Here is a 23,219-nt window from a genome sequence, read left to right on the forward strand (position 1 = left end):
ACTGATCAGTTGCAACAGATAAGTTATATGTTGCAACAGATTGTATATCTGTTGTGACAGACAAACTGGGAACATTTGCATAACGTAATAGATGACTAACCTATTCCAACAGATAATCAATCTGTCACAATAGGTGCTATATCTGTTACGACAGATATAAAATTTGTCGCATTATAAAAATTCAACTTGGGCAGACCTAAAAATTATTGCCACTACATGTAAAATGAATTGGCTTAGAATGAAAATCTGTTATCATGTTCGTCTTTGTCATTGTATATGTTCTTTTTTATACACGGGCTCCAACCATTTAGTTAGTACCCCATATGCCCAGACCATTGCATCTTTCCCACAGCGGTGTCGCACACACCGATCATTTGTGTGCCGATCAGTAAAAACTCGATGTATGCAAGCAAGTACGGCCCGCACGCTGCACCGATTGTATTTCTTGGGAGCTGGATGTTCTTATTTTGACCTTCAAAATCTCATAATTCCTTCACCAAGACTTCAGCCGGCATATGATCCATCAGTTTACTCTGCGTCAACAACTTCAAGAGTGGCTGCATGTGGGTTAAAAATGTCTTCTCACTAAAGATAGATAAGTTGCAGTCATAAACCTTAATCTTTCCCTCGTATAGTAGTATCTCAACAGTGAAAAAATGTATGACATCCGCGTTCATAACTGCAAGAATTCTCTTTGCCTTGGTCAAGCTCTTACTGTGTGGATATGACCTCTTTCTTCTAACATATTTAATCGCTTCTTCATCCCATTGGAACATAGAAACTAACTGATCAAATCCCGAGCCACCGGAACCAGCTATCTTACAGAGTTTAGCGTACCTATTCTTGAAATTATTGTAGAAGTTGAGGTCCATTATTCTATCGACAGCATCATAAGCATCCAGGTACGCTAATTGTCTGCCCCTCATGAGGTAAAGAATTTCATCAACATACTGTGGTGTAAGAATACAATTTTTAAATAGGTTAGTAATTGTAAAGAATAAAAACACAGTGGAAAGAATCCAATGCAGAGGGTTCTCTGAATCAGTTCACAGATTATCTAGCTAATGAAACTTATGCAACAGATGTGTATTATCTTGCAATAGAATACCAAGTTTTTGCAATAGATTACACATCTGCTACGTAGATTCTTCTTCATGGAGTAGATTGGAAGGCTAGGTTAGCAAAAGTAAACTTACCTTGTCCCCATACCACATGCACATATTTGTTATATTCGAGAAGTCTTTGGCAGCAAATGAATACATGGTGTATTCTTTTTGAACCTTCATCTTGATGAATTCTTCCAGATCCTTCTTCTTCTCCTTGCCAAGCGCCACGAATATGTCCACCTTCTTCAGCGGCCTCTGAACTTCAACAACTACTGGAGTGGGGGGAGTTGTAATTTTTGCTGATTTCAGAACGGAGAGAATTTGTCTAATTTTTCTTCTCTTCCTCCTAACCTCCACTGTAGGAGTGCATGGATCTCTCACCTCGTGCACGGCTAGACATGTTTGCCTGGGAGCAATTAATCTAAAGATATCTGTTGATTGCTCCCAGGCAAACATATCTGGCAATGGTGTAGACTTTTGCATAACAGATATCTTGTCATCTATATTGGAGAAGAGTGATCAGCAGAGAGGCTGACAGATTGAGCTTGTTTGATTTGTGCACTAACTCGGGCATATTTTTTTGATAGGGTAATGAGCTCAGAGTTACATAATATTTGATAGGCTTGGTAGAGTCAGTTTAGATCACACACTATGTAACTCCATGCTTACTAATTTATCAAATTGGTTGAGCAACATACATGGAGAAACGCTCAATAAAAATATGTTGTTCAATTATTGGGACCACATCTTCAACGTGCATCAATATATTTTGACCTAAAACAAACACAGCGACCCTCCATGTATCGTTTAAGGCTTCTGAAGAAAGTGTTCTGAAGGTCTTCTAGAATGTCACAACTTTGAAGGTAGTGTTCCTGATCGAGCTCACAAGAGATGAGGAACTCCTTACCAACTTCGAAGATGGCAACGACCATCTTGAATACAGAATCAACAAACTGGAGGCAAGATTAAAAATTATCGGGATTTGCATACCACGACAAGCATCTGATCTTCTCCAAGGAATGTTGAAAGCATGTTAAGGTAAGAAAACACAATCAATTAATCCATATTGCTAAGGAAGTAATGATACTCTATTTGCCTTTCAATCTCGTTTGTGGTTCCAATCAGGTCAACGACAGTGGACCTGATCGAAAACACAAACAAGAAGACATGGGATAAAATTTAAAATTCAAAAATTTCCGTCTTTGCTTAGTTTTCTTATTTTAACTGCAGTTGTTATTGGCGTAAGTTTTCTAGATTTGCTGAACATCATTTCAACCTTCGATGCCCGTGAGGCTTCTTTGTTAGTCTTCTCCTATTTTCTACCTAGGTGATAATCCCGACCACGCAACTCCCTAGCAAAGGGTCCATCTGCTTTATTTTTCTTTCAGAGAGACAACAGACGAAATTACATTACCGGATACACTTTCATATTTGCACTTGATTCATATTTCCCATCTGTTAAGAAAATTCCATCGGCCAGATTCGTTAGAAGTTACTTTCTACCTTATGTCTCTTCTTCAATTAGCTCTCAGATGATATAGTCTTCCATCAACCACCCATTTTCCCTCGAAGGTATTCTCCTACCGCACCTTCTGGCATATAATCATCACCTCGAGCGAGCAACCCAACCATATAAATTTTGGCCAAGAGAATTTCTAGTGGTTTTCTAATCTTGTTTGATGCAGTGCGAGGCTTCGAGGGTCCTCTAAGGGTCCAATGGTCACTTAAAGTTAAGTCCAATCGCTATTGGTTCTCTGCAGTGACGGCAAATATTGATCCATTCTCAAAACTTAACACGCATAAACACGAGCAACAACCGTTTGTAATTCCTAACAGGATATCTGCACCATTTTCATAAGGTCCTCAACCTTATCAATTTTGAACCCATCAAACTTAATGGTACAATGCAGGATCTTGTTTGAATGATCAATGCCTAATCGGTTAAAAATTGCATTCATAAAAATATTGTACTTTGTGTGTGTTGTCCCGGTGACCTTATCAGTAATACATAGTTAACTCCCACACATATGATAGTGGATCCATCTACATGCACCTTATTCTTCCTAGCCCATCTATGGCTTAAATTGAATAAACAGATGACTAACTAGTTGCAATAGATGACACATCTGTTTATATTGTCAAACAATTGGAGACATCTGTTAACGACAGTTGATCAACATATTGCAGAAATCAAATAGATATATATATATCTGTTGCAAAAGATTGTCAGTGTGTTGTTTGTAAGTTATCTAATAGAAAAAATATATTTTATAACAGATTACCCATCTGTTAGATTTATTTTAAAGCAATTTTTTTTTCTTTCTGAGATACAATAATTTATAAGTAGGTCCCTCCTTACAAATATGGATGATCCATATTCGTACAAGAATATTCATATCGAGTCCTTGCGTGAACTTCAAAGGCAGTCTGATGAACTCCAGAGAGATTTGGCTGACTTCGGAGCAAGGCTACCGGATGAAAAATGTCCAATTGACAATAATAATAATAGTAGTAATAATAATTTGGTAATATTTTTTTATTTTAGCTCATGTATTTTCCTCCTTTTGTATATCGGATCTACCCAGGGGATTCAAAAATCTATGAACATTCATTTCATTTTCTTGTCGACTATGAATTTTTAATTCTTATTTAGTATTTAATAATCATTCTGTTTATTCCTTGTTCTCAGAATGTCGACGGTTGGTGGTAGGAATTGAGCAATTTATGTCAACAGAGGTTAATCTTCTACGACAGATCGATCATATGTTGCACCTGACGGTTATTAATAAAAAAAGGTTATTATTGTTATTGAGAGGGTGAAAAAGACATGACTTTCAGATTATTCAATATGAAAAATGTTTCATAAATAAATAATAAGGAAATAAATGATAAACACAATTTATAACCGTAAAAGAACGATTATTTAATTTTAATAACTGATCGTGACTTTTCACCATTTTTGTTTTTGAATTTATTTTTTAAAATTATTTATTATATAATAAAATGGTTATTATTTTATTAAGGAATTTGAAAAGGTATTTTTTTTATTTATAAAATTAAAAAGTAAGTAAATTTGGATTAATGATATGATGATAGTTTTTTTTTTTTAAAAAAGTAGATTATATGTTGCAACAAATATATTATCTGATGCAACAGGTTCACTATTGTTGCAACAGATGATGTATCTGTTGTCACAGATGATTTATCTGATGCAACTGATATCGAATCTGTCGTCACAACTCAATAAAAATGGTTCTTGGAAAGAATAATTAATAATAGTAATCTGAAAAGTCATGACTTATCACAATATTTATTTTCTTAATTCATTACTTTTCACATTAATCAAAAATGTAATTAAGAAATGGAGGTGAACAGTTAGATTATGTGTTGCAATAGATAGGTTATCTGGTGCAACATATTTTATATTTGTTGCAACAGATAATATATCTGTTGTCACAGATTTGTTATCCGATGCAACAAATATAGAATCTGTAGCCACAACTCAATAAAAATGGTTCTTCGAAAGAACTGATTAATAATAATAATATGAAAAGTCATGACTTATATCACAATATTTATTTTCTTAATTTAATCAAAAATATAATTAATGAATGGAGGTGAATAGCCGCGCCTTTTTGCCTCTCATTCAAATTCAATCCTCTATAAATAGGTCCCTCATTACTCAATCGTTCATTCAACTACACTCTATTTATTTATTGCATCTCATCTTTCATATTACACTCTAAAAGATTATGGCTGACCCAGTGTGGGATGTTGCTTTTCTGCAAGACGCCGTGAATGAACTTCAAAATCAAGTTCGTGACCTGTAATGGAAACTGGGAGGAGTTAGAGCAAGAATGCTCTGCGAGATACGCAGGCTGACGAGGGCATTGCTGCTTCTGGTTGAAGATTGGTCGGCTGACAATGATGATGATGATGATGATAATAATAATAATTAGATTATTATTTTTCATTTAGCTTATTATATGTATTTTTATTTGTTTTTGTTTAATAAAAAAATTATGTTTGATCTTTGTCGTTTTAATCCATATTTAATTTTCATTATGTCTATTATCTTCTTAACAAACATATCGACAATTCGACGTAAAAAGGAATAATTTAGAACCTAGTAGCAATAGCAAGATTTATCTGTTGGGTTTGTAGCAGGGACTGATGTGTTGTTCAAAACAGATTACTCATGTTGCAATAGATAGGCAGGCTGATGCAACAGATAAATAGTCTGTTTCAACAGATGACTAGTTTGTTGCTTGGCTCTGACGTTTTAATTCGTACTCCCTCTGTCTCAAATTATCCGTCCCAAATTGAAATGTCACATTGATTAAGAAAAATAATTAATAACATGTCTAGTTTACCATAACCCACTGATCAGTTGGTGGGACAGTAGACGTGTTTGAAATAACCATTGTTTGCTATTCCATCGAAATTTCATAAGGAAAGAAAGATTTTAACGTTGATCGGCGTATAGTCCCCCTATTAAATGATATTTCCATTTTAATTTGAAAAAAAGTGATTAATGCAAAGGGTAAAACATGGGTTTTTTTTAATCTTTTCTTGATTAATGAAAAATACAAGTAAAATGAGAAATCGAATTAGGAAATTTGGGAAGGGTAATTGAACGTAAGGAATAATTTTGAATCCAGTAGCAATAACAAAAGTTGAAACATATTGGTTATCTGTTGGATTTGTGGCAGGGGCAGATTTGTGTTGTTCCAAACAGATTAATCATTCGTTGCAACAGATAATTAATCTGGTGCAACATATAAACATCCTGATACACCAGATAATACGTCTAATGCAACAGATAATACGTATGATGCAATAGATAAACAGTCTGATGCAACAGATAAATCTTTTGATGTAACAGATTACTCATCTGATGCACTAAATGATTGATCTGTTTAAATTATGGGCACTTATGCTGGACATGATCGGGGTTCTATCCATTGTTGGAAAAATAGAAGTGTACCCAGATGATAAATACGAATAAAAATCATAATTTTACTTACCAAATACACCTATGAAGTAATGCCAAAGTGGAAAGTGATGTAGTAAACAAAATTTGACCTAAGAAATTGGTCAGATCGCAGTAGTAACACTGTACCAACAACAACAACAAATGGTCGACAAAAAGAAGATGAAGATGATGAATAAAACAGCAGAAACAATGAACAACAAAAATCGTTAAGAGAGAGAAAACAAAAATGGATGAGAAGAGATAGAAAGACACCCTTATTCCCTCCATTTTTCATTATTTTGGGTAAACATTGAGATCAAAGTGTAAATTTAAAAACTTGTGGGTTATTTTCAAACTTTCTAAACTTTCTTATTCCATAATAAAATAATTGTCACCTCCAACTAATAATTAAGATTTGTATCACTTACACTTTATTTTAAAACTTTTTTGTCACCTGTGGCCCAAACCCCGTTTTAGTTCCCTTAACTATCTTTTTTTTAAAAAAATATATATTCTGTAATGCTTTTCTTAAAAATGGAAATTGAAAGAAAAGTTTAATAATATATCAACCAATTAGTATTCTGATTACGTAAATTCAAATGCAATTTTCAAATGAAAAAAAAAATAGAGTTCAAATTGATAAGGATGAATTCAAAATCAGTTTCTTATAATGACTAATGACAAATTTATTTGTTTATTTCAAATGAATTTTCAAAATGGATAATGACTAAATTTTTTCAAGTATTTTTTATCCTTATTATAGAGTTATAGATATAAAGGATATTGAATATTTTATTAGCAAAATTTAATTTTTTGATTGCAGTATGGCAGATAAATTTGGATAGTGAAATTTAGATTAATAAATTAAAATATTTTATTTATGAAATATTTAAAAAGAAAAGTCAAATAAAAATAATCAAGAAAAGTGTTGCACAAATTTAGGCTACCTTTCAGTAGCAGAACTTCTCATTTCGTCACTTTTTTTTTTTTTATATTCCCATAGTTTTATCCTTTTATTTTTTGTCATAATTTTAAAAGTTTTTCCTAAACCGGTACGCATGGCCATATTTTTTAAAACAGGATTTTTAATAATGGCAATTAATTGTTATTTTAATTTATAATATTATATTTGACGATGATTATAATTTTAAATGATAATATTATTTTTTGTTGTATCTTTTGTTGTACTACTTGATATATCTTGTGTATGGTATTATTGAATATATTGATTTCTATGGTATTTTGTTCTTTGACTATTTCTTGTTTAAATTGTTTTATTTTGAGCATTGTTCTATTTTGAATCGAGATCTATCGAAAACAGTGTCTCTATCTCATTCCTGAGATAGTAGTGTGGATTGCGTACGTTTGCCCTCTCTAGACCCCACTTGGTTATTAGATGTTGATAGATTTTTTAAGATTTAATTTTAATTGGGTGTAGTGTGGACTGCGTACGTTTATCCTCTCTAGACCCCCACTTGGTTATTAGATGTTGATAGATTTTTTAAGATTTAATTTTAATTTGATGTTATGTCTGGCATTCTTTTAGATTTAAATAATTATTCAAATATTTAATTTTTAATGATATATACTATTTTCGTAAAAGGATAATGATAATAATAAATATTATTTAAAAATAACTGTCATTTAGATCATGCAGTGTATTTATTCCTTTTTTGGTGTGGTAGTTTTAGTTTTTTTTTTTTAAGTTATAATTTTAATTTTTAATTAATTTAATGAAAAATATTGTTTTCTTTATGGTGATGATACGTGTCATTTTTGCTTCTATTTTTATATAATTATAGATTTAGACATAAATGACAAATGATATGAATGTAAATATATTTTGATATACAGACTCACAAAGCAGCAATAATAACATTGATAAGTCAACAAATTAAATAATCTATTTGTCACAACATAAATTCACAAATGAGGTTTGGGGTATATAGTATGCACACATCTTTCCTATCTCACAGAGATAGCAAAGTTGTTCTAAAAAATCCTCAATTTAAATGCGTCAAATTAAAATACTTTTGAAGAAAAAAAAATATTGAATAACACTTAACAACTGGTCAAGAAAATAGTGTAGACCATCAGGAAGTCAATTTATCCCAAATAAGGTTCTTTTTATCTCTTCCAATGAGAGGTCAATTAGTGATCATAGTTGACTTCAATTCAAATTGATTGCTATTTGTAATTTGGTATAAGAAAATCACAACTAACCGCAGTTGTCATAGGTAACTACATGTAATTATTTTTTTCTTGACATGATTGATTTGTAAAAAAACCTTTAGATTATCAACTTATAACAGTCAAACTCAAATATTACCTGAAGTGATTGATAATCCATCGGGACAACGTCGTAAGTTATATTGAATTTGCTTCTTTTTTGCTTTCTCTTGTATAAGAAAAAATCATAGACTAGATTAATTGAGATTCGTGATAAATAAGTCCACTAAGGAAGGTAAAAACTTTTCAATTGTTTCCAACCTTCAGTTGACATGGCTACCATATAGATTGCTAAATTGTGTCAAACACCAGCCTTCATTGTTTATTGAGTAAAGCATCTAGTACCCTTGAATTATGGATCAAATTTGTTATGACACACTTTATTTTACGAGCGTCGTATTACCCCCTGACCTCAATTTTAGCGTATTTTTATCAATCTTTTTAGCTGACGTGGCACCTTTGACGTGGGTTCTATTTTATATGATAAAGGTGTCACGTCAGCACAAAAGAGTTAGACAAAAATGTGCTAAAATTGAGTTCAGGGAGTAATAGAATCCTTGTGAAGTTGAAGTGTACTGGATGCATATCTCTTGTTTATTTAGAGAAAAGAAAGAAGACTAAAATAAAATTTGCTGGAATCATAACTTGTGCTGAAGGATCCGTTTTTCTCTTTTTGGTTTCCCACCCAGTATCTCACACCCATATTGAAGCCGATTAATCTGGATGCACGCCGCATAATGCCTATTTAGATGTAAAACTCCCTAACATGTTCTTTTCCATAACGAGGACTCGAACTGAAGATAAGGAGCACTTAATAATTGGCAATGATAAGGTCATTGGACTCTGCTAGTTAGGAATACTATTTTCTAGAGTTGGTAAATATCACGAGTTGTTAAACCTTCCGAACAGCTTGCATAATAGCAACTACTAACAAGATTGAAAGAACTAATAACAACAAAAACAAGAAAAAAGACACTTACTAGAAAAGCTCTATGATTGTAACTATTTTTTTCCCTTCTAAATTCACCTTGTAGAATAACAATTAAACATGTCTAGTACAATCTCATTACTAATATCAACAAAAATTAAATCACTAACCACTTTACCAATTTCCCTTTTCTCCTCAACACCACTTGACAATTCAAAAGAATTCAACATATCAAAATGCATCAAGTGGTTGATATTAGTTTCATTTATGGATTCTTGGCTCCATAACCAAATATTCTGTAATAGAAGCTCCCATAGTTGCTCAGCTCCTAATATTCTCTGAAATTCATCTTTCTGAGTATGTTTATCTCTTTGATTCTCCACCACTTCTCTAACACAGTCGAAAAGGAGCTGTCTTGATTGTTGTACTGCTTTCTTGTTCTTAATGTACTGAGACTCAGGACTTGTTTCCCCTGAATTACAAACTGATGGCCTTGAAAATTCCTCTTGTTTCTTTGCCTTGGGACATCCTTGTTCTGTTTTTTTTTATAAAAACTAGTTCAAGTTGAAGTTGTAAAATGTAAATGGACACTAAATTCAATGAGAAACTAAGCTAGCGTTTGACCTTTGAAAAAGATTTATCTTCAAGTATCTGTTTGGTCATGAAATTTGATCAATTTGTAGAACTCAAAGGTTCACGTTTCAACTTCAAAATCTATGGCTAAACGGAGGCTAAAGTTGTTATCAAGACAAAAAAAGTAGTAATGTCTATGTACTTACTACTTTTGGCATGTGGAGAATGATCATCATCAGAAGATTCAGTTTCATCTAGAACTGACACAGGGCTAAGTTGCTTACTTTCTTCAAGAAAATCCAATCTTAGCTTTCTTCTGTCTTCAAAAACCTGTTACCTTATCAACAACCAATCTGAATTCATAACAGTACAGTCACAAAACTAATTTTTTTGTCACATTAAACTTAATTAATTTCACTTAAAACATTTTTTTTTTTTGGTAACAATTTCACCTAGTAAGTGTCTTCATCTGCATGTTTGGTGGCTTAAAACCAAATTTTTACCTGTTTTTCATGTAGAAAGTTGTCATCTGCCGCTTGCGTTGATGATAAATTTTCTACTTCATCTGCATCACTAGAATCAGAACAAGAATGAAAGAGAGTAGTTCTACTAGCTGAAGAAAATTTCTGATCATCATTTGTAGAATTGTTGTGGTACTGTTCTTGATCATTTGCCAAGTTCTTGTTTTTTTGGTTATGGTTAATGGTAATAACAAGCTTGTTGAACACTGACTTTACAATCTTTGAACAATTAAGAATGAGTACTTGTCTTCTCTTCTTTGCACCACAGCTAGCTGATCTCTTCAAGAAATTAGTACTAGAATTAATAGAACAACACCGAAAATCGCCATCTGAAGTAAGGTGTTTGTTTCTAAATTGACCTCTTTCAAGAAGATAAAGTTCTAAGGTAAATGGTTCTTGTTGTTCTTGAAGGAATTGTCCAAGTTGTTTTGACATAATTTTGAACTATGTAGGTAGCTAGCTAGAATTGGTAATAAAATTTGAATGACTAAATGGGAATTGTTGGATAGAGCAAAATGGGTAAGGAATTGGGCTTTAATAGGGAGAGACAATTAATGTAGGCATGCACTTGTCTAAGTTTTTATGACAAAACAAAGTGTTTGGATCAGAGAGATAAAAAGAAGAATAGAATAGCAGAGCAGATTTAAATTTAAAGGGATGGGGCATTGGAGAAAAGACAATAAGATGATTCACTTTTTGTGCAAGAATATATTGGATTTTTCATATTAACGGAGTACAGTACTATTATTTATCTTTTTACCTAACTCTTTTGTAACCATGTAATCTAAAATCAATGAGTTAGCTTGGTGTTTATATAGTTAAAGCTATCATGCCTCGAGAAGGTGGGTGGCTCTGGTGGTCCCACCTCAACCCCCTTCCCCAACCCCTCCCTAAAAAAAAATTAAAAGGATTATATATTGATAATTTAGCGTGTGATTATGAGCATTCTTAATAATAAACCTTGAAGAGGATGTCTCGAACTTTCACTTTCTTTAGCATGAGATTTTCAGTCTCGTGTGTATACTCTTTTTTACAACCAGCATCTTGAGAACGAATAATATTTCATGTATGATATTTATTTAGTGTGATATATCAAATTTATTTTTTGATTCACTCAAAAAGGTAAATAGAATCAAAATAAAGTTACGATTTTATCAGGTGACAAATTAACAATTATCTGAGAGATTTACTTGCAATTATTTTATTATTGACCTGATTGTACAAATACTCTTTTACTCTAATAGTGTAGTGAACTTAAATTAAAGGAAAAAGAAGAACAGAAAAAAGCAAAATAAGACTTGGATTTTAGGGTAGTATGTGGTCCTAATAGCTTTAGGTTTTTGTTAAATAGCAACAAAGAAACAAAACGAAAATAGAAGACTTCTGCATGGCTGGTTTAATTTGGTGGCGTGACTGATTGCTAATTTGTCTATGCAATAAAATTAATAAATTTCTGCATTGTTATTTTAAATCAGCCTTTTGCAGATCAATAAAGGTAATACTGTATATAATATAATAGATTTATGGTCAGATAATTTTAGTGCATCATATTACCCTTTTCTTGTGTTTTAAAATCATAATTACATACTTAATAATTTTTAAACAACCAATAGAATAATATTAAATAATCTTACATTACAATTCACGTCTTACTAACTCCTACAAACAACAACATACCTAATGTAATTAGATGTGTTAGATTTAAGGAGGATAAAGTGTACGTAGACCTTATTCCTACCTCGTAGAGATAAAGAGATAAATTTTGATAGACCCTCAACTTCAAATAAAATAATATCGTACTAACCCCTATTACTTATATTACTGATTTTTGAATAATTTTCTTCTAAACCTTAACGAACCCTAAAGGAAAAATAAATATTTGCACTATATATTGAACATAATTTTTTTTTGAAAAATTCATTCATTCACAAGTCGTAATCAACAAAATTGGGTAAATAAGTAGAGGGATAATTTGTCTCTCCTATCCTATATGCATTTGCATCATCCTCAAACTTCGTTTTCATGCCCCCTTATCATTTTAGGCCTCTTAGCAAACTTCTTTAATTTTGACAACAAATTTGGTGGGTAAGTATGATATGAGCTTCTTCTATATTATATATTTTTTGAAAGCCACATAGTGACATAACACTCAAACCTACTTCGTTTCAACATTTTAAATAATTCATTCAAATGTACGTGTATAGTTCCAATGGTAAAATCTTGATAAGTCTATGATGAAAGGTAAATACTAGTAATGACCATTCAATACACTAACCAAGGGGAACAAGATCGATGCTAGAACATATACAACTATATATTGCTTAATTATGGTTAAGTAATGCAATGCATATTTTCACTTTATAGATGTAATAAAATCTTCGAAAACTGGTACAAGTATCATCCCAAATTATAGGCGGAATTCCAATGACACACTTTAACTGTACAGTGATACTTATGCCTTTTCAAAACCTTTCATTTCTTTATCGCTTGTGTAATTAAAGACATGATTAAATCAGTAGTACTAGTGAAGATTAACATGTCAAGAATTAAATGGTTCTACGTGTGGAAAAAGAAATGTAGAATAAATACGATGTATAAACATAATGTATTAGCTACCATTTGATTCTACTGCGCCAACAAACATTAATATATTAAATCACCAAAGTTGTTTATGAAATTTGGAGCATATTTCCTCAATAATTGTTGAGACAAAACGCTGTTTGTTTTCATTATTATAAAATTACGTTTCTTTTTGAGTCCGAATACAAAGAATTCTGCCAAAATCTTCCATTTTTGTCTCGTATTGCACAAATATATTAAATCACCAACACCTTCCTTTTTGTTTGGTTTAATTTCTTTTTCCTTTTTGAATAACATTTCTTCGTTTGTTGAATAACATGCAATACTGTATTGTGAACTTATCTGAGTTGGGATTTGTGGGGGTGGGGATGGGAAAGTTGTTGCATTGATCAAATGTCACCAAGCACATCTGTTTTGCCAAAGAAATTAAAACATTCCTATCAAAAACTACTTAACACTCACAGTCTCTAGCAATTTTCGGTACTCGTTTAATGTTCAACTAATCTAAATTCACACCATCATGACTAAGTTTAGGGTTAAGCGTCTTCTACTAAAGACGACTTATAGTCAAGGTTCATATCTAAACATCTTTGATTAAGAATAACAGAATTAGTACTTATCACTCTACCACAATCGGGTTGATTGCTCGTTTCTTTTAATCTTCCTAGAAGCTCAACTCATTAAAATTAAAGTTTTTCAATAAGGACAGTTTTTTATTAGGGCGTTAAAGAGAGATACACTTGGAAATAATGACAAGCCTAAAATATCTAATTAGACTTTTTTTCATTTTCATTTCATTAATTTTTGACTAGGACACCTATATGCTAATCTTTCCTCGTTCCTTTTCCCTTATTTTTTTAAAGAATTTTCTGGTAAAATTGCAAGAAACTTCACGAAAAAAAGAAATTGATATTATTCATGAGCTCCAATGTTGAACATGAGAGTATAGAGCAGACACGTATTGTATCAATTTTCATTTTGCTTTCAAGAATAATATACCTACAAACACAGTGAGCCGAAATTTAAAGTTTATGAGTTTTGAACTTGTCAGGAACCCATAATTCGTCTTAGTTATTGGATTTACAATTATATATTTATTTAATGCATTTTATGATACTAATACATGATCTAAGTAAAAATTTATTGAATTTGTCTGAACTCGTAGTTGATGCTCCTGCATCTATGAAAAAGAGAGAAGTACACTAAATGCAAAATAAAAAGGTACAAATACACTGAAGTTTTCATTCATTAACCCATAGTAAACCCGTGACGTTGTAAGAAGATTAAAATTCAAAAGTGTAAATTACAATAGATGCAGACTAGCAATTTTAGCTATTATTCTTTTGTGATAAAGTGTTTGCAAACTTTAACATAAATGATGCACACTACCCAGAAATGAAGTCATGGGGTCCCAACACAAATGCAATTATACTAGTTACTGTCAGTATAGTACATAAGGCAAATGTAATTTTTCGGCTTTGAGTTCACCCGAAATCAGTTTTTGACACCGAGTGTAAATATGTAAGTAAAAATTTAGTAAAAGTTGAATAGATATTGGATCTGCACTCGTAATTTTAACAGTACAATAAGTTCAATGCTAAAAATCTTAAAAGACTGAACACTTGTTCATTAAGTTCTAATCTTGGATCCGTTGTGTTAGACATATTTGCAAGTAAAAAAGTTACTGGCTAGTTATTAAAACATTCTCTGAACAGATAGGAAGTATCCCCAGCTTATTAATTATCCATCAGCAGATAGTTGCTGCAGGCAGAGTTATGGGCACACACAGTAGATAATTTGCTACTTGCTAATGACTTGACTATGGAGGACCATACTGTTCATGTGGACTTGTTTCAAACTTCAAATACGAAAGGACAAATAGATACCAAATCTGCAGGTACTATTTTCATTTCTGCTTAAGGACAAAACTACTAGTACTTTCTCAATTATTTGTCTCAGTTAACATCATGCGCTAAAAGACAGAGACTTGGGACAATGAAGTTTCTTTTCTTGTTACTACTATAGCCTATTTCCCAAGCATGGTCATCTGACAAGTGATTGGTATATGTTGTTATCACAAATTTGTGTAATTTGCATTTCTTTGACAGAAATGAAGTCCCATATGAAAACTCTAAAAGAGAATATAAGGACATTCGATGTGTTGGTTTTCATTTTTCAAACGAGGAGGTTCAAAGTGTAGGAATATAACGTTGTAAACTCGTATTAACAAGATAGATTCAATTTATAAAGTGTTCCTGAACTGTTTTTAAGTTATCATTTGAATACATAACAAGTAGCAGCAATAAGACTGCACTAACAAATTGTACATGAGTTTGAGAGAATTTCAACTCTCACAATCCAGGAGATCTGGATACTGAAATTGGCTTCTGTGCCTTAAAACTGTCAATCACAGAATCAAAATCACTGCGAAGTGAGATGAGGGATCTCTGTCGACAAGCAAAAGCAGCACTAAACTGTTTAATCTCTTCTTCAAGGTGTTTCCTCCTCTTAACTTCAGCATTCAAATCCTCTAATACCTTGACGTTTTGGTTAGTAAACAGTTCGAGCTTCTCGCTTGAAGAGGAAACATTTTGCACCAACACATCCCTCTCTTCTTTCAATAGATGAAACTCCTTTTCTAAGCTATTGTATCTATCCCTGAAAGCGGCAAGAAGCTGATTATTAAGTTTCAACTCCGTTTCCAAGTTCTGGTACTTTTCCTGGATACTTTTGATATCTTCATCCAGTTTCTTCTTCCAACAAGCAATTTCTCCGCCCGGAGTGCAGTCCTTGATCATGTTAAAAACGTACACTTAAGAGAAAGGAGGAAAAGCGTCTACAACTATCAAGATGTTTAAGTTAAGACATGATTCCCCTTTTGGGTTAACTACCGATGGCCATGGACCTCACAACTTAAGTTAACATGAGCCTTGAACTTAGCAAATAATATCCCATTGTCAGAATCGAAAAGCATGTAAGAAATAACAAGTGACACCTTGAGAACTGTGACCGGGCAGCTACCTTATATTGGGAGCTGGCTGGTGGATTCCCTGAAATTTCATCATCTGATAGTACAAGTGATGAAATAGTTCTATTTAACTTGTCATAAACCTTGATATGTTGCACTTCAATTGAAGAATTATTTCGAGCAGAGGACTTATCGATGTCCATATCTTCTGAGAAGTGAGACTCGAGAGCTGTAAAAAGACAAGTACCGATCACATTTGTTGTAGAGAGCAATTTCGCCATTCCAGATTTGTCCGTAGCTACAAAATTCTGTTCAAAGGACAAGAAAAGGCAGATATTACAAAAGAACTTAACCAGCCGCAGTGATTAGCTAACTTACACTATAAGCAGGCATTACCTGTATCACTGAAAAGACGTCCTTGTATATATCTTTACAAGTCGTCACAGACTCGCACAATCTTTGAGGGATCTCACGGATCAAAAGTGCCTCTTGCTGGAGTTCAGATACCTCACTCTTTAGCTGTTTATTTAGTGATACTTGTTCTGTATGGTCTCTCTGAAGAATAAAGATTTAAAGTATAAGCTGAGAACTTAATGCAGCATAACAAAAGAAAATAGTTTGTCATGTGTCTCCTCAAACGACTGGTCTGTACTTTATAAGTGATATTACTCAAAATTTAGACTCTTGAAAAGAACTTGAACCAGGAAGGATTAATGTATTGAACACATCTCAATCAGGAATCTCGTCTTAAACAGTTGAATACTAAAACAGGTGGTAAGTGACCGGTCAACTAAACAATCATTAAGTAACAAGAAAACGATCTCAAAATATACTTACCCTAAGTTCATCTCTTTCCTCTAAAACAAGTTCCAACTGCCTTCTGAGATTCTGTAGCTCTTGCTTATAATTCTCTATTGACAAATCCTGGTACAAATTCTGATAAGTTAATTGGAGGATGATGGAACTGCAAATCAATAATATCCAATACAGTTAATTCATGTTCACAATTATTAGATGAAAAAGATGATTGAGCAATTCCCTACACCCTTGCCCTCGAAGTGCTAATAAAGCAGTTGTAGATAGAGGGTGAGAACCCGCAAAAACTCGTGCTAATAAAGTTAATTGCCCATCAGATTGTGCATAATAACTTTCCCAGTGTAATTGAAAATTAATGTAAAGCAAGTTATCTTGCAATCTGTTGGGGAAGAGAGAGTAACTATATTCTCGAAGCAGCTGTGGACATAAGTTTGGTAAAAATTAAGATTGCAGCATATGTATGGGAAAGTGGACTCACATCATTTTCATCATCGGGCAAAGATAATTTAACTTTCACTGCAGGAGTCATGTGAAGTGAATCAAGATCAGCAACAAAGCCTTTATTCATTTTCATCCATGTATCTTCATCTGCAAAATTGCTAAAGGCATCTGGCATAGGGCTGTATTCTGCCTGTTGAGACCATTGTGATCTCTTAGCAACAAAGGCATTGGGAACCATCTTCAAACAAGGGGTACTAAAAGCATCTTCTTGGAAACTGTTGCTATTACCACTTTCCTCCTGGTTTAGGAACAGAAATTGAAGTTCAGTATACCATACACATAAAACAGAAATAATAGTCATTCAAACTAGAGCTCTCTACCAATAAACTGCATGAGGGAAACCATTATCTACTTTTGGTAGTAAATTAAATAAGAACTACAAGTTTATCAGCACGATGAATGTACAAAGTGCAAGAATATGAGAAAAATTCAAGGTTCACTTTCTCACATAAAAACTAAAAAGACATTATGCACAAAAGCTAGCTAAAATCCTACATGGAAATCAAATTGGAACAAAAATGCTAAATTTATCCAAATGTGTGGCTCTCAGATGCTTCCTTCGGACAGACTTCGTGGCAGACAAATCTCTTTTCTGTACAAACCATTCTTTTGGATAACGAAGTTCATAACATAAAAGGGATTCAAAGGAGATGAAAAATGTTAAAACTGCAGAAATTTCAACCGGTAAAAGCTGGCGCTGGTAAAAGCTGTACAATATCACCCTCATGCATGAGATGGCAGCTGAAATTCTAAAAAAGAGCTGAGCTTGGGACAATTCAAAGAGACAAGATCGTTAAGGAAGTCCAGAGCAGCTGAATTCACATATTTTACCTGTGGAGCATGTCCATTAGAGTCTGAGACAGATGTAAGATTACTTAGATTATGGATTTTTTTTTGTTGCTCAATGATGCATTGCTCTCGCTCTTTTTGTGATCTTCTCTCCTCCTCCAACTCCATGGCAAGCTTCTCTCGCTCTAATTCGTACTAATAAATGAAGAGTAAGCAGTCATAAGCCATGTCAACACAAGATAAGATCAGTCTTCTTCTCTTAACAAAATTAAGAAAAATAGTAATGATAATTACCGTCAGTAGGTCATTTCTGAGTTTTAGTATCTCTTGCTCAAGCACCTCGGAATGTGATCCCTGTGTAGGAGGTTTCATCCCATATAAGATATTTTTATGCAACTTATGAATATATAAATCCTGAGAGACAAGACACTCACCTGAAGTTTCATGCGTAGTTCCTCAATTTCCCTTTTTTGCCGCTTTAATAAGGCTGCATCATTTAGTATCTACAAAGAAGTTGAACTATGATAAGCTCTGCTTTTAAATTCAAAGGAACAAACGAGAAATTAATAAGAAGTTCCATTATTTGGTTCCACTGGAAGAAAATCTGCAACGAAGGACTCTGCAAGGATGAAACTTGTGATTTTTAAGATGATGAAAACTGCAACCAGTTAAAGAATGCTCTATACTGCTTCTCTAGAGTGGATCATGAACTAGTAATTACATAAAAAGAATATTAAATGGAGACAGACCTCATTCACTTGAACACAGTTGGTGATCCGTTTAGCTCTGCTAGCAAATTGGAGTGTTCCCTTTGATTCCTCTATGTGAACCTACACATGTGTATTGAACTCTTTAAACTGATGTCCAATTGATTTCTGCTGTCACAACATGGGTAATAAAAACTAGGTTACCTCTTCTGGTGCTACTGTGCAAATTATTGAAGTTTTAGCATTGCCACCCAGAGCAGGTTGAAGAATGCGAGTGAGTTTACTGTCACGGTAAGGAATGTGTCCCCTGCTCAAGTACATTATCAGTAACACATTTGTTCTGTGCATGGAGGACATACATTCAAGTTTCAACAGAGAACTACCTTTGCTTTCCACCTTCACTTAGTTTATTGATAACATTACCAAGGATCATTAGACTCTTGTTAATGTGCTTTCCTTCCTTCAAACGAACACCCCCAGCTCCAGTTTTGGCAATTCGTTCAGACCCAGCTAAATCTACTAAATTCTAGTTTCAGAGAGGTAAATGTTGACAAATTAGGCCATTAAATGAAGTAAACACTACAAATGTGGGCAAAGGGATAGAAACATGAAGGGAAGATGAAAAAGATTAGAATGTTTTGAATTTGGGATTCATGCTCTCCAACCCAATGAGCTTCTAAATCAACTACAACAAATCAAAATCAAATGATATGCCTTTACTTCCTTAGTTGCACCTAATAAGAACATAAATAAGATGATTCAAAGGAACTAGACATTCAAAATGAGCTAGAAAATACTTCAAAAATAGATACAAATTTTAAGAATTTTCAAGATTCTTTGAGTGATCTATTACCCATCAAAGACTTCATTATTTTAAAATTTCTTGTAATCAATTCTATGAATTTTACTATGAAACCCCCCTAAATTCATATGCACAATAAATTGCTTCTAGAGAACTTAGAAGAAATGAATACCAACCAAAACGGAGACACGAACAGCATCATCAGGATTAAGCTTTCCTTTGCTTTCAATTACCTGATTTAACAGAAAAGCAAAGGCAAAAGAATCACTCAATATTGTCTTATAATAATTGGAGTCAATATGCATTAGCATTCAGTGGAAACATAACCAATTTACAGTTGACTCAAGATTATTACCATCCTGAAGATGGTGTGAGATCTACTGCTTCTAACATTCATGTTAGTTTCACCAAAATGCCTGTTAACTGCAAAATTTATCACCACATGTATCGAATTGGTAACACAGATAAAAAGTAACTAAATAATTATAGTAATCAATAACAGGTAAACTAGTTCTGCAATATTATTGTTCATGATGTCAAACCTTCTCCACGCTGAATGAGCTCAAGTACTTGTTCAGCATCATTTACTATTTCCTCCCTCAGTCCCGCAACAAAAACTCCACGCTGGAAGATAATATATATTAAGTTTTCTTTGACATCAAAATAGACTTGTGAAAGTACATGATGTACTGCCCATAACTTACATCCAAACTTTCATGAATCTGCAGTTTCTGGTTCTCTACAGCAAAAAGATCATTAATTTCTTCATTGTAGATTTCCATATAAGAGACTCGAATCAGAAACTCCCTATTAGTTGTCTGAAAATAAGAAGTGAAGTAAAGAAAAGGAAGCTTTATTTGCAAATGCTAGTAAGAACATACAAGTATTCTACTGATAAGAGAAGTTATTGTAACTAATAAAAAAGTAATATATACCATCTCAATTTTCTGAAATATTTCATTGACTGCACGTTGGATGATTCCTGGATCATTCTGAGTACCGTTCATAGTAAAAGTTTTACCACTACTGGTCTGTCCATATGCAAAAGCAGTTCCTGAACAGATTTCAACCATAACATTAGGATCCCTTTTAAGTTGAGTAAGTGTAATTTAAGAGATTTTTAACATGGACTATACAAACGTCTCTTCTCTAAACCATAAAAGCTATTTCCCAAAACTAGGATTCAAATGACTAAATAACAGATCAACTTGTTACAAAAATCCTTAACATAAAGTTCAAAGCAGCAAAGTTGGTTCCAATGAATTTGTGAATCAGCAAATGTTGATCAACAGATATGAGATAATACATTGATTAAGTTCTTCTGTATCTTCCTACTGAAATTGTAAAATTTATCTACATGGAGTTAGATGTCAGTCCTCAGTCTTTCCACAAGAATTAAAATTGGGCATTCTATTTCCTTATAACCTCCGAAAGTGTTACTATTAAAATCCTTTTAATAATAATCCTTAACATAGAGCTCAAAGCAGAAAAACTGGTTGCAATGAGTTCGATGAATTCAGCAAATGGTGATCAACAACATAACACATTGATTGAGTTCTGCTGTATCTTCCTACTGAAACCTTCCAACTGAAATTAACAAATATATTTATGTGGAGCTAGCTGTCAGTCCTCACTCTTTACAACAATTTAAAATTCGGTATACCACTCGTTACAGCCTCTGAAAATGTTACCTTTAAGCAAAACAATTAAGTGAACTAAAGCAAATTGTACTCCATCTATTCACTTTACTCATCATGTTTCGCTTCTTAAGAGTCAAAATGTCTAGATTTTTACCAACATTTTAAGATATTTTATTAGTCATATTATAGTACTTTTTGTCTAGCTGCCAAATATCAAAATTTTAATTTTGAAATATTAACAACAACAACATACCCAGTGAAATCCCCCCACAAAGTGGGTCCAGGGGTGGAGGTAGAGAGGTTGTTTCCGAAAACCTCTCGGCTCAAGTGGAGCAAGTCAAAGTAGTGATCGAAAGAAAAAACGGCAGTGAAGAAAAACATGACAACTAATATCAAAATAGTATAGAGCATACATGCAAAGAATCATAACCATCATCAATGTTGAAATAGTAGATTGGTTTAATTCAATTTAGCTCCAAAATTTAGTCAAACAGACACTCGAAAAGCAAAACATGACAAGTAAAAGTAAACAGAGAAAGAATTAAAATAGACACAGCAACAATAATCTCTAAAGCACAAAACAAAACAAAATTGAGCATACCATTGAAACCTTCAAGAGCAGCACGAATAACGTCCTTAGTAAGCAGATCATAAACACTAGAATTCGAACAATCCTGATCGAACACATGATCTGCCAAAATATCAAACAAAACAGATTAAATTACTCAAAAGATCAAGAATAATTACTCAAGAGATGAAGAATTTTTCTTCAAATTCACACACATATATAAAATTTCATATACCGAAAGCATAGGACACGCCGGCAATTGGAGTTCCGAGAGACTTATGAAGAGAAATCCGATTGTCTTCAACCTTCCAGAAGGTTCCATTGAAATTCTCTTCGTTACTTCTCGCAGGTCTAACTCTCACTGCTACACTCACCTTCTCCATTTCTCTCGATTAGTCACTCGCGCGAGCGCGCACACACAAACACACAGTAAAGGTGGATCTGATTTTGGGTGGTATAGAGAATTGGGGATTTTGTACAAAGTTTGATAACGGCTATGGGATTTTATGAGCGGGGTTAAATTTGAATTTGTATTTTCGTTTACAGAAATGCCCTTGATTCTGTTAGAATTTACAAGCCAATTTGATGGGCTGATGAAGAGTGTAAATACTAGATAAGGTTTTGGGCCATGAGCCCAATGGACTGAATTTGGGTAAACAACAGAAAACTCACGAGTATAGGAGCTAATTACTGCCCCAACCACTAATTTTCAATATTACATATTATATCACTTGAAAAAGAAGTTAGATACATGGTTAACACGTCCGAATATATGATTCAGTGGCAATAGATCTATGTATCTCAAATACATGTGCATGTATGTGGGTTTAAGTCACATGATTGCCTGTATTGGGAGTTAAGACATGTATCAACATATATTTTAGGTAAAATTGTTCAGAAGTGGATATTATATAATTAATTTAAAATAGTAAGAGAATAAATAAATATGATAAAGATGTTGGGTCATTTATGTAGTCTTTCTATAAGGTTTCTACTTGAGGTTTAAAGAGCGGAAAATTTCAGAAATAACAACTTTGTAGCCTTAATTATAACTTTTATAGCAACAGTTTCATAATTACGAAAAATAGCAAATTGTATTTTGTATTTAAGTAAAATGTTGCTATATAAATACATATACAAATATATATGTATTACTGATAAATACATATGCACAACTGAAAAATACATATCCTTCTATTACTATGAAGTAGGTAAAATATTGCTATTTTTGCTATAAGTTGCAATTTTGAAGAAGTGTTGCTATTTATTGTAATTATAGTCTTAAGGATGCTAGTTTCTGTAATTTTTCCTTTAAAGAACTCTACATGGACCAAATTATATTTGCACTTTACCCTATTTTGTATTAGTCTTTAATTTTTGTCCGTATAATAAATAGTAGTAGCTTTAAAAAGAATCGATTCAATATATTCCTTATGTACAATGGGTACTATTTTGGATTTGAATTAGTTTCGAATCAATTTTATTGAGGGACTGCCTTCATTATGTTGTTACTAGC

The 23,219-nt window shown here is 32.9% G+C and overlaps 2 protein-coding genes across 3 annotated transcripts; both read right to left on the reverse strand.

Annotated features, from left to right (window-relative positions):
- Positions 1–9,303: 9,303 nt before the first annotated feature.
- LOC107869468 lies at positions 9,304–11,134 on the reverse strand. Of its 2 annotated transcripts, none has more exons than XR_001673814.2 (3): positions 10,315–11,134; positions 10,018–10,164; positions 9,304–9,773 (listed from the first exon to the last, which is right to left on the reverse strand). XR_001673814.2 is itself a non-coding variant. In XM_016716006.2 (3 exons), the coding sequence occupies exons 1-3, from the start codon at positions 10,765–10,767 to the stop codon at positions 9,334–9,336; spliced, it is 1,017 nt and encodes a 338-aa protein (XP_016571492.2). In that variant the 5' UTR covers positions 10,768–11,130; the 3' UTR covers positions 9,304–9,333. The 2 variants fall into 2 exon arrangements, 1 of the variants encoding a protein (XP_016571492.2); XM_016716006.2 differs by having other exon boundaries at positions 10,018–10,141; positions 10,315–11,130.
- A 3,975-nt stretch (positions 11,135–15,109) lies between these two features.
- On the reverse strand, positions 15,110–22,238 carry LOC107867260 (kinesin-like protein KIN-7N). The gene is made up of 18 exons (XM_016713419.2): positions 21,939–22,238; positions 21,737–21,826; positions 20,431–20,549; positions 20,200–20,313; positions 20,038–20,119; positions 19,851–19,918; positions 19,672–19,728; positions 19,077–19,219; positions 18,898–19,000; positions 18,736–18,816; positions 18,421–18,489; positions 18,281–18,340; positions 18,029–18,181; positions 17,175–17,435; positions 16,718–16,804; positions 16,277–16,435; positions 15,934–16,188; positions 15,110–15,701 (listed from the first exon to the last, which is right to left on the reverse strand). Exons 1-18 carry the CDS (start codon positions 22,084–22,086, stop codon positions 15,264–15,266), a joined length of 2,487 nt encoding a protein of 828 aa, XP_016568905.1. The 5' UTR covers positions 22,087–22,238; the 3' UTR covers positions 15,110–15,263.
- Between the last annotated feature and the right edge of the window lie 981 nt (positions 22,239–23,219).

This window comes from Capsicum annuum, chromosome 4, assembly GCF_002878395.1.
Source record: "Capsicum annuum cultivar UCD-10X-F1 chromosome 4, UCD10Xv1.1, whole genome shotgun sequence".
NCBI lineage: Eukaryota > Viridiplantae > Streptophyta > Magnoliopsida > Solanales > Solanaceae > Capsicum > Capsicum annuum.

What these genes read in the sequence shown, in the direction of transcription:
- LOC107869468 (XM_016716006.2), bottom strand. Translation starts at nt 10,767, where the DNA reads ATGTCAAAACAACTTGGACAATTCCTTCAAGAACAACAAGAACCATTT. An exon ending in ACTTTCTACATGAAAAACAG is followed by an intron (nt 10,142 to 10,314) that starts GTAAAAATTTGG and finishes ATAAGGTAACAG; the next exon opens with GTTTTTGAAGACAGAAGAAA. An exon ending in TTCTCCACATGCCAAAAGTA is followed by an intron (nt 9,774 to 10,017) that starts GTAAGTACATAG and finishes AAAAAAAAACAG; the next exon opens with AACAAGGATGTCCCAAGGCA.
- LOC107867260 (XM_016713419.2), bottom strand. Translation starts at nt 22,086, where the DNA reads ATGGAGAAGGTGAGTGTAGCAGTGAGAGTTAGACCTGCGAGAAGTAAC. An exon ending in TATTTCAGAAAATTGAGATG is followed by an intron (nt 20,314 to 20,430) that starts GTATATATTACT and finishes TCTTATTTTCAG; the next exon opens with ACAACTAATAGGGAGTTTCT. An exon ending in TGCCCGATGATGAAAATGAT is followed by an intron (nt 16,805 to 17,174) that starts GTGAGTCCACTT and finishes AATTTGTACCAG; the next exon opens with GATTTGTCAATAGAGAATTA.